The sequence below is a fragment of the Arachis ipaensis genome, chromosome B1 (assembly GCF_059453495.1).
Source record: "Arachis ipaensis isolate K30076 ecotype BB chromosome B1, ASM5945349v1, whole genome shotgun sequence".
Lineage (NCBI taxonomy): Eukaryota > Viridiplantae > Streptophyta > Magnoliopsida > Fabales > Fabaceae > Arachis > Arachis ipaensis.
Genome location: NC_142436.1, coordinates 88,404,643 through 88,416,368, shown reverse-complemented (window position 1 = coordinate 88,416,368; position 11,726 = coordinate 88,404,643). Strand labels below are relative to the sequence as shown.

The 11,726-nt window shown below is 37.7% G+C and overlaps 1 protein-coding gene and 1 non-coding gene across 2 annotated transcripts; both read left to right on the top strand.

The window, feature by feature from the left end:
• The first annotated feature begins 917 nt into the window (after window positions 1-917).
• Window positions 918-1,656, top strand: LOC110270475 (uncharacterized). The gene is made up of 3 exons (XM_021120021.2): window positions 918-1,053; window positions 1,359-1,472; window positions 1,547-1,656. The coding sequence occupies exons 1-3, from the start codon at window positions 918-920 to the stop codon at window positions 1,654-1,656; spliced, it is 360 nt and encodes a 119-aa protein (XP_020975680.1).
• Window positions 1,657-10,410: 8,754 nt separating this feature from the next.
• LOC148577385 (small nucleolar RNA R71) lies at window positions 10,411-10,518 on the top strand. The gene has a single exon (XR_015903093.1). It is a non-coding gene; the product is annotated as a small nucleolar RNA R71 (small nucleolar RNA).
• The last annotated feature ends 1,208 nt before the right edge of the window (window positions 10,519-11,726 follow it).

Sequence of the window (11,726 nt, the reverse complement as noted above, 5' to 3'; positions counted from 1 at the left end):
AAGAATGCTGGCTAAGGTTCCAAACTAGTACGTACAATGATTCTCAAAAGGGTTATGCTAGGTAACTAATGACTTTCTTGAACAATATGAACAACTACCAATAAAATAAAAATACACTATACCTCCAAATTACTTACCTAAATTTTAATATTAAATAACCATCCACACACCTAGTAAAATGAACATCCGATATATCTGTTGTTCACATTGTTTAATATTTTCATTGTCTACCTATAATTTTCCTTCTCAAAATATATAGTTTAAATGATGCTCATAATGTCTTCCAATTTCAATTTTTATATTATGTTTTATGTGGAGTCGCCTCTTCATATCAAATCATATAAAAACACGATTCCTATTTATTTTAGTTGAGGCTAATTTATACGGCTCCTATTAATACTGTATGAGAATAATTAAATATTAAATTAAATCACCAAAATTAATTTTTAATATAAAATATATATTAAAATATAAAATATATATTAAAAATAAATTAAATAATATATATTTATATACAAATATATAATAACTAATTTTAATAGTTAATTTTAATATATAAATAATATAATAATAAAATATAATAATTTCAATACTTGAATAGAAGCACATAGAATCGTCTTACAATTGTATTTATTTTCATTTCAGGAGGCTGGAGCACATAGTCCTTGTTCATTACCGTGAAACTCAAGAGGTTGTTTAAATGATTTTTCTTCTTGATTTGTCCTTTTTCTGAATCAATTTTTCTGTAAAAGTTTAACTAAAAAAGGATGTTTTTTAAAAGAAGAGGCTTATTCAAATGCATCCTATGTTTATAAGAGAAAGAGAAAGTCTCACACACTAATGCTTAATGTGTTACATGTTATACCCTTTGATCTGGTTAATGAATATAATTAACATTTTATCACAGTCATTGGTTAATGAATATAATTAACATTTTATCACAGTCACAAGGTTCTCCTGTCACACTTGTAAATTCTCATTCTAGTTCAGCCTCTGTCCAACCATGGTTATCAGAAGAATTAGACTCTGGGACTAACACTGCTTATACCAGTGGTAAGAAATACAATTCATACTCTTCAAGTTATCAATATGAACAACTTTTATTACATTTCTTTGAAGTCAGAGACCTTTTAAATGCAGATGTTAAGGGTTTTTAGTGGAAAAATATAGAAGAAAATTTATTGCAAGAGCACATGCAATGCACATATGTCTTTAGTCATCAAACATTTTTATTCTTCCCACTACCAACATTTGTGTTACTTTTAATTTATACTGCTATGTACCAGTGTTGTCATCTTGGTTTATATAGTTTTTCTTCCCTTGACTATGTATTATGTTTTCATTCCTTTTATAAACAGAATTTAATGACAATTTGATGGTTGAGAGTCATGAAATGAAGCTTCATGAGCTTAATACACTTGAATGGGATGACCTCGTGCTTTCAAACGACAACACCTCTATAGCCGCTAGTGGTAATTGTTTGTGCTCTATTACTTGTTGGGAAAAAATCTTGTGACTCTATTACTTCAAATTTACCTTCTTGCAGGAAATGTTCAATCCTTTAATCAACAAAACCAAAGTTTTCTGAAAGGGAGCTTGATGCGAGTGGAAATTGGCGAGTTAAGAATGATTGTAAAATATGCGTTGCAAGTATAGTTCTCAACCAACCAAAAATCCGCTCATCAATTAAGAAGGGTGTCACAGAAATTAAAATTAAAATACTGGGAGTATGAATCTCAGGTCGTCTCCCAACGAGTTGCAGAAAGGTGTGCTATTTTATTAATCAGATGTTTCAAAAAGGTTTGAGTTGAATGGCAGAAAATTAAATTAGAGAATTTATATAAATTTAAATAAAAGCCTTGACTGGGAGTTGATTAGCTGGAAGCCCTATTCTTGTTGCAGTACTCTCAAGATCAACTGACAATTGGGGGTTATTATGTTTATTTGTCCCTCATCAAGTAAGGGAAAGTCAAACAAGTTGGAGTGCTGTTTCTATCCATAAGTTCCAATCCACTCTTGGGAGGATTGGTGTTAGTGACTAGAGAGTAATCCAACGATAAACCCAATCACAATCTTTCTCTTGAGCATCCCAACTCAAGGGTTCCTTTCACTCAACTCCCCATCAAGTTAGGGAACTACTCGCTCATTGTAAATGCAAAATTCATAACATAAGAAAGGGAATTAAAGAAAGACATGATAAATAATAATCAAAAGATTAATTAAAAATAAAGGTAATTCTTGTATTAATAAATGCTAAAATAATCCAATGGTAAAATTAAGTAAATTAAGGAACATGGAAGAGTAAGAGACAAGTAAAGAGAACGAACTAGAATGTCGAAGTCTTGATGAGGTAAAAACTCTTCTCAATATCCCAATGCAAAAACAATGAATAATAACAAATCCTAAAAACTATGAATGTGTAGAGAGAAAACCTAGAGGGAGAGTAAAACTAGATCTGAAAAACTAAAACTATGCGGAATGAATGTTGTTGTTGGTTTCTGCATGTTCTCTGGCTCTAGTCTGCTTTTCTGGGCTGAAAACTGGGTCAAAATAAGGCCCGAAATCGCCCCCAGCGATTCTGCAGATTATGCAGATCGCACATGTCACGCGGTCGCGTCATCCATGCGGCCGCGTCATTCGGCTTTCTGCTTTGCCACGCGGTCGCGTCATCCATGCGGCCGCGTCGCTTGTGCTATTCCATGCCGCGCGGTCGCGTCATCCATGCGGCCGCGTCACTGCGATTTCCTTTCTTTCGCGCGGTCGCGTGATCCATGCGGTCGCGTCACTTCTCGCTGGTCATCTCCTCAATTCCTTGTGTTCCTTCCATTTTCGCAAGCTTCCTCTCCAATCTCCAACTCATTCATGCCCTATAAAGCCTGAAACACTTAACACACAGATTACGGCATCGAATGGAATAAAAGAGAAATAAAATACATAATTAAAAGTCTCTAGGAAGCAAGTTTTCAATCATGCAATAACTTTAGGAAGGAATTATAAATGCAAGCTTATTTAATGAATAAGTGGGTAAAGATGATGATAAAACCACATAAATAAACACAATATAAACCATAAAATAGTAGTTTATCAACCTCCCTACACTTAAACATTAGCATGTCCTCATGCTTAGTTGAAGGAGATAAAATGAATGAGTAAGAACATGTAAAACCTATGAAATGCAATGCAACCTATACCTATGAATGCAACTATATGATTTTTGTCCACTTGATCAAAAGTAAGTAAGCTCTTCAAAACAATTACAAATCAAATTCCACTAACTCAATTCTTATACAGTAAGGACAGATAAAAATGCAAGAAGATAGCTCATGAAAGCAGGAAACATAGAAATTCAAGCATGGAACCCTCACTGATGATGTATGTACACTCTAGTCTCTCTAGTGTATAGGGTCATCACTCTATCATTCTCTAATCATGCTCTCTAATTTTTGTTCTTCTCCTAACCAATCAACAACATTTAATATATCAATGCAAACATCATGAGGTCTTTTCAAGGTTATAATGGGGCCAAGGTAAGGGTAAGGATACATATATGACTAAGTAAGCTTATAAATTGAATCTTTAATTAACCCAAGCTTTAACATAACCTATATATATTCTATGTAACTTTAGAATTCATACCTAGCTACCCAGAAATCTCTTTCACATCCCTACACATGTTTCAACCTTTTGTTTTAATTTTATCATACATGCATTGATCTTTGAATGCTTGACTTAGCATTGGGGTGATTTTATCCCCTTGTTTATTTATTGAGTATTTTGGATATTTTTTTTTCAACATAAACATAAACATAGCTTATCAATGCACATAGAGTTTTAATTCTTATAGTTTCACATGAGTAGGTGGTGTGGGAAATCGTGATCTTCAACAATGGCGCCAATGGCTTGGTGCTCTCAAACGTGAATCACACTTAGTCACAATTCCGCACAACTAACCAGGAAGTGCACTGGGTCGTCCAAGTAATAAACCTTACGTGAGTAAGGGTCGATCCCACGGAGATTGTCGGCTTGAAGCAAGCTATGGTCACCTTGTAAATCTCAGTCAGGCATATTCAAATGGTTATAGTGAAATTGATAATTAAAACATAATTAAAATATAAACTAAGATAGAGATACTTATGTAATTCATTGGTGAGAATTTTAGATAAGTGTATAGAGATGCTTTCGTTCCTCTGAACCTCTGCTTTCCTGCTGACTTCATCCAACCATTCCTACTCCCTTCCATGACAAGCTTTGTGTAAGGCATCACCATTGTCAATGACTACTTCCCATCCTCTCTGTGAAAATGGTCCGATGCGCTGTCACCTGCATGGCTAATCATCTGGAGGTTCTCGATCATACTGGAATAGGATTCACCCTCCTTTTGCGTCTGTCACTACGCCCAGCACTCGCGAGTTTGAAGCTCGTCACAGCCATCCCTTCCCAGATCCTACTCAGAATACCACAGACAAGGTTTAGACTTTCTGGATCTCAAGAATGGCCATCCATGGGTTCTAACTTATACCACGAAGATTCTAATATCTCGGACTTGGTCCTCTGTATTAGATATCTAAGAGATATTCATTCTAGCTTGTTTGCATGTAGAACGGAAGTGTTTGTCAGGCACGCGTTCATAAGTGAGAATGATGATGAGCGTCACATAGTCATCACATTCATCATGTTCTTGGGTGCGAATGGATATCTTAGAATAGGAATAATCTTGAATTAAATAGAAAACAGTAGTACTTTGCATTAATTCATGAGAAACAGCAGAGCTCCACACCTTAATCTATGGTGTGTAGAAACTCTACCGTTGAAAATACATAAGTGATAATGGAGTTCATTGGTCTCGGCCCCAAAGAGGGAACCAGAAGAACCAAGACTAAAAGTGATCTGAAGATGTAAATACAATAGTAAAGAGTCCTATTTATCCTACACTAATTACTAGGGTTTACAGAGATAAGTAAATGATGATGAAATCTACTTCTGGGGCCCACTTGGTGTGTGCTTGGGCTGAGCATTGAGCTTTACACGTGTAGAGGCTTCTCTTGGAGTTGAACACCAGTTTATAACCTATTTCTGGCGTTTAACTCCACTTTGCAACCTGTTTCTGGCGTTTAACTCCAGACTGCAGCATGGAACTGGCGTTCAACGCCAGTTTGCATCATCTAAACTTGGGCAAAGTATGGACTATTATATATTGCTGGAAAGCCCTGGATGTTTAGTTTCCAATGCAATTGAGAGCGCACCATTTGGAGTTTTGTAGCTCTAGAAAATCCACTTTGAGTGCAGGGAGGTCAGAATCCAACAGCATCTGCAGTCCTTCTTCAACCTCTGAATCTGATTTTTGCTCAGGTCCCTCAATTTCAGCCAAAAAATACCTGAAATCACAGAAAAACACACAAACTCATAGTAAAGTCCAGAAATGTGATTTTTAATTAAAAACTAATAAAAATATACTAAAAACTAATTAAATTGTACTGAAAACTATGTAAAAACAGTGCCAAAAAGCGTATAAATTATCCGCTCATCACAACACCAAACTTAAACTGTTGCTTGTCCCTAAGCAACTGAAAATCAAATAGGATAAAAAGAAGAGAATATACTATGAATTCCAAAATATCAATGAAACTTAGCTCCAATCAGATGAGCGGGACTTGTAGCTTTTTGCCTCTAGAATAGTTTTGGCATCTCACTTTATCCATTGAAGTTCAGAATGATTGGCATCTATAGGAACTTAGAATTCAGATGGTGTTATTGATTCTCCTAGTTCAGTATGTGATTCTTGAACACAGCTACTTTATGAGTCTTGGCCATGGCCCTAAGCTCTTTGTTTTCCAGTATTACCACCAGATACATAAATGCACAGACACATAATTGGGTGAACCTTTTCAGATTGTGACTTAGCTTTGCTAAAGTCCCCAATTAGAGGTGTCCAGGGTTCTTAAGCACACTCTTCTTTTTGCTTTGGACCTTGACTTTAACCGCTCAGTCTCAAGTTTTCACTTGACACGTTCACGCCACAAGCACATGGTTAGGGACAGCTTGGTTTAGCCGCTTAGGCCAGGATTTTATTCCTTTAGACCCTCCTATCCACTGATGCTCAAAGCCTTGGATCCTTTTTTTTATTTATTACCCTTGCCTTTTGGTTTTAAGGGCTATTGGCTTTTTCTGCTTGCTTTCTCTTTCTCTTTCTCTTTTTTTGCTATTTTTTTTTTTGCAAGCTTTGTATTCACTGCTTTTTCTTGCTCCAAGAATCATTCTTATGATTTTTCAGATTATCAAATAACATGTCTCCTGTTCATCATTCTTTCAAGAGCTAACATATTTAACATTCATAAACAACAACTTCAAAAGACATATGCACTGTTCAAGCATTCATTCAGAAAACAAAAGTATTGTCACCACATCAAAATAATTAAACTAGTTTCAAGGACGAATTCGAAACCATGTACTTCTTGTTCTTTTGTAATTAAAACATTTTTCATTCAAGAGAGGTGATGGATTCATAGGATATTCATAACTTTAAGGCATAGACACTTAAATACTAATGATCATGTAATAAAGACACAAACATAGATAAACATTTAACATAAAAAAAAAATGAAAAGCAGAAAATTTAAGAACAAGGAATGAGTCCACCTTAGTGATGGTGGCATTTTCTTCTTGAAGAACTAATGATGTCCTTGAGCTCTTCTATGTCTCTTCCTTGCCTTTGTTGCTCCTCTCTCATAGCTCTTTGATCTTCTCTAATTTCATGGAGGATGATGGAGTGCTCTTGATGTTCCACCCTTAGTTGTCCCATGTTGGAACTTAATTCTCCTAGGGAGGTGTTGACTTGCTCCCAAAAGTTTTGTGGAGGAAAGTGCATCCCTTGAGGCATCTCAGGGATTTTTTGGTGATGAGCTTCTTCATGCGTCTCTTGAGATCCATGAATAGGCTCTCTAGTTTGCTCCATCCTTCTCTTGGTGATGGGCTTGTCCTCCTCAATGAGGATATCTCCCTCTATGTCAATCCCAGTCGAATTGCATAGATGGCAAATGAGGTGAGGAAAGGCTAACCTTGCCACAGTAGAGGACTTGTCAGCCACCTTGTAGAGTTCTTGAGGTATAATCTCATGAACCTCCACTTCCTCCCCAATCATGATACTATGGATCATGATGGCCCGGTCTACAGTAACTTCAGACTGATTGCTAGTGGGAATGATTGAGCGTTGAATGAACTCCAACCATCCTCTAGCTACAGGCTTAAGGTCCAGTCTTCTCAGTTGAACCGGTTTGCCTTTTGAGTCAATCTTCCATTGAGCTCCTTCCACACATATGTCCATGAGGACTTGGTCCAACCTTTGATCAAAGTTGACTCTTCTTGTGTAGGGGCGTGCATTTTCTTCCATCATTGGCAATTTGAATGCCAGCTTTACATTTTCCAGACTAAAATCTAAGTATTTTCCCCGAACCATGGTGAGCCAATGCTTTGGATTCGGGTTCACACTTTGATCATGGTTCCTAGTGATCCATGCATTTGCATAGAACTCTTGAACCATTAGGATTCCGACTTGTTGAATGGGGTTGGTTAGAACTTCCCAACCTCTTCTTTGGATCTCATGTCGGATCTCCGGATACTCACTTTTCTTGAGTTTGAAAGGGACCTCGGGGATCACCTTCTTCTTGGCCACAACATCATAGAAGTGGTCTTGATGGGCTTTGGAGATGAATCTTTCCATCTCCCATGACTCGGAGGTGGAAGCTTTTGTCTTCCCTTTCCCTTTTCTAGAGGTTTCTCCGGTCTTGGGTGCCATCAATGGTAATGGAAAAACAAAAAGCTGTGCTTTTACCACACCAAACTTAGAATATTGCTCGCCCTCGAGCAAGAGAAGAAAGAAGAGAAGAAGAAGAAGAGAAAATATGGAGGAGAGTGAGGGAGAGGTGTATTCGGCCAAGGTATAGAAGATAGGGTTGTGTTGTGTGAAAACGAAGGAGGGATGGAGGGGTTTATATAGTGAGGGGAGAGGGAGTAGGTTCGGCCATATTGGGTGGGTTTGGGTGGGGAAGAGTGGATGGATGTGAGTGGTGAAGGGGTAATGGGGAAGAGAGATTGAGGTGATTGGTGAGGGGTTTTGGGGAAGGGTGTTTATTGGGAAGAGAGGATGAATGTTGAGAAGAGGTGAGAATATGAGTGGAGGTATGTGGGGATCCTGTGGGGTCCATAGATGCTGAGATGATCCTGTGGGATCCACAGATCCTGAGGTGTCAAGGATTTACATCCCTGCACCAATTAGGCATGTAAAACAACTTTGCATGCAATTCTAGCGTTTAAACGTCGAATTGATGCTTCTTCTGGGCGTTCAACGCCCATGTGCAGCATATTTCTGGCGTTGAACGCCAGTTCCATGCTTGTTTCTAGCGTTCAGCGCCAGCTCTTCTCAGGGTGTATTCCTGGCATCTGAACACCAGGATGTTGCTTGTTTCTGGCATTCAACGCCAGATCCATGCTCTGTTCTAGCGTTGAACGCCAGCCAGATGCTCCTTACTGGCGTTTAAATGCCAGTAAGTCCTTTCTCCAGGGTGTAATTTTTCTTCTGCTGTTTTTGATTCTGTTTTTAATTTTTGTATTTATTTTGTGACTCCACATGATCATGAACCTAATAAAACATGAAAGAACAAAAAATAAAATAAAATTAGATAAATAAAAATTGGGTTGCCTCCCAACAAGCGCTTCTTTAATGTCAATAGCTTGACAGTGGGCTCTCACGGAGCCACACAGGTGATCAGGTCAATTTTATAGATTCCCAACACCAAACTTAGAGTTTGGATGTGGGGTTTCAACACCAAACTTAGAGTTTGATTGTGGGGGCTTTGGTTGACCCTGTACTGAGAGAAGCTTTTCATGCTTCCTCTCTATTGTTACAGAAGGAGATCCTTAAGTTTTAAACACAAGGTTGTCCTTATTTAGTTGAAGGACCAACTCTCCTTTGTCCACATCAATCACAGCTTTTGCTGTGGCTAAGAAGGGTCTTCCAAGGATGATGGATTCATCCTCATCCTTCCCGGTGTCTAGGATTATGAAATCAGCAGGGATGTAAAGGCCTTCAACCTTTACTAACACGTCCTCTACTAGTCCATAAGCTATTTTCTTGGATTTGTCTGCCATCTCTAATGAGAAATTGGCAGCCTGTACCTCAAGGATTCCCAGTTTCTCCATTACAGAAAGTGGCATGAGGTTTATCCCTGACCCAAGGTCACATAGAGCCTTCTCAAAGGTCATGGTGCCTATGGTACAAGGTATTAGGAACTTTCCAGGATCCTGTTTCTTCTGAGGTAATGTTAGTTGATCCAGATCACTCAGTTCATTGATGAGCAAGGGAGGTTCATCTTCCCAAGTCTCATTACTAAATAATTTGGCATTCAGCTTCATGATTGCACCAAGGTACTTGGCAACTTGCTCTTCAGTAACATCCTCATTCTCTTCAGAAGAAGAATACTCATCAGAGCTCATGAAGGGCATAAGGAGGTTCAATGGAATCTCTATGGTCTCTAGATGAGCCTCAGAGTCCTTTGGTTCCTCAAAGGGAAACTCCTTGTTGATCACTGGATGTCCCAGGAGGTCTTCCTTACTAGGATTCACGTCCTCTTCCTCCCCTATAGGTTCGGCCATGTTGGTGATATCAATGGCCTTGCACTCTCTCTTTGGATTCTTTTCTGTATTGCTTGGGAGAGTACTAGGAGGAGTTTCAGTGACCTTTTTACTCAGCTGGCCTACTTGTGCCTCCAAATTTCTTATGGAGGACCTTGTTTCACTCATGAAACTTAAAGTGGCCTTGGACAGATCAGAGACTAAGTTTGCTAAATTAGAGGTATTTTGTTCAAAATTCTCTGTCTGTTGCTGAGAAGATGATGGAAAAGGCTTGCTGTTGCTGAGCCTGTTTCTTCCACCATTATTAAAGCCTTGTTGAGGCTTCTGTTGATCCTTCCATGAGAAATTTGGATGATTTCTCCATGATAAATTATAGGTATTTCCATAAGGTTCACCCATATAATTTACCTCTGCTATTGCAGGGTTATCAGGATCATAAGCTTCTTCTTCAGAAGATGCCTCTTTAGTACTGTTGGATGCATTTTGCCATCCGTTCAGACTTTGGGAAATCATGTTGACTTGCTGAGTCAACAATTTATTCTGAGCCAATATGGCATTCAGAGCATCAATTTCAAGAACTCCCTTCTTCTGAGGCGTCCCATTATTCAAGGAATTTCTCTCAGAAGTATACATGAATTGATTATTTGCAACCATGTCAATAAGTTCTTGAGCTTCTGCAGGCATCTTCTTTAGGTGAATGGATCCACCTGCAGAATGGTCCAGTGACATCTTGGAGAACTCAGACAGACCATAATAGAATATATCCAGAATGGTCCATTCTGAAAGCATGTCAGGAGGACACCTTTTGGTCATCTGCTTGTATCTTTCCCAAGCTTCATAGAGGGATTCACCATCTTTTTGCTTGAATGTCTGAACATCCACTCTAAGCTTGCTCAGCTTTTGAGGAGGAAAGAACTTAGCCAAGAAGGCTGTGACCAGCTTATCCCAGGAGTCCAGGCTATCCTTAGGTTGTGAGTCCAACCATGTTCTAGCTCTGTCTCTTACAGTAAAAGGGAAAAGCATGAGCCTGTAGACTTCAGGATCTACTCCATTAGTCTTAACAGTCTCACAGATCTACAGGAACTCAGTTAAAAACTGGTAGGGATCTTCTTATGGAAGTCCATGAAATTTACAGTTCTGTTGCATTAGAGCAACTAATTGAGGTTTCAGCTCAAAATTGTTAGCTCCAATAGTATGGATTGAGATGCTTCTTCCATCAAACTTGGAAGTAGGTGTAGTATAATCACCAAGCATCCTCCTTGCATTATTGTTGTTAGGTGCGTCTGCCATCTCCTTTTCTTGTTCGAAAATTTTAGTAAGGTTGTCTCTGGATTGTTGTAATTTAGCTTCTCTTAGTTTTCTCTTCAGAGTCCTTTCAGGTTCTGGATCAGCTTCAACAAGAATACCCTTTTCCTTGTTCCTGCTCATATGAAAGGGAAGAGAACAAGAAAAGAAGAGGAATCCTCTATGTTACAGTAAAGAGGTTCCTTATTGTTAGTAGAAGAAGAAAGGGAATAGGAGTGAAGAAGAATGGATAATCCAAACACAAGGGTGAGGATAGGAGCAGAGATATGAGATGAGGAGAAGTGTTAGTAAGTAATTAAATAAATAGAAGAAGATGAGAGGGAGAAGTTTTCAAAAATAATTTTTGAAAAGGGGTTGATGATTTTCGAAAATTAAAGGAGAAATAGAATTAAAATTAAAATTTAAAACAATTAATTAATTAAAAAGAATTTTTGAAAAAGAGGGAGGTATTTTCGAAAATTAAAGAGGGACGAGTAGTTAGGTGGCTTTGAAAAAGATAAGAAACCTACAAAAAGTCAATTAGTTAGTTGAAAAAGATTTGAAAATCAATTTTTAAAAGATAAGAAGATAAGAAGTTAGAAAAGATATTTTAAAATCAAATTTTTGAAAAAGATAGGATTTAAAAAGATATGACAAAAAGATATGATTAAAATTAGTTTTGAAAAAGATTTGAATTTTAAATTCAAAATTAATGACTTGACTCACAAGTAATCACAAGATACGATTCTAGAACTTAAAGTTTGAATCTTTCTTAATAAAGTAGCAACTTGAAATTTTTGAATCAAATCATTAAT

Bases quoted from the DNA above. Each gene is read 5' to 3' on its own strand.
- LOC110270475 (XM_021120021.2), top strand. From the start codon at position 918: ATGAATATAATTAACATTTTATCACAGTCACAAGGTTCTCCTGTCACA. The intron at 1,054-1,358 runs GTAAGAAATACA...TTTTATAAACAG, and splicing joins TAACACTGCTTATACCAGTG to AATTTAATGACAATTTGATG. The intron at 1,473-1,546 runs GTAATTGTTTGT...ACCTTCTTGCAG, and splicing joins CACCTCTATAGCCGCTAGTG to GAAATGTTCAATCCTTTAAT.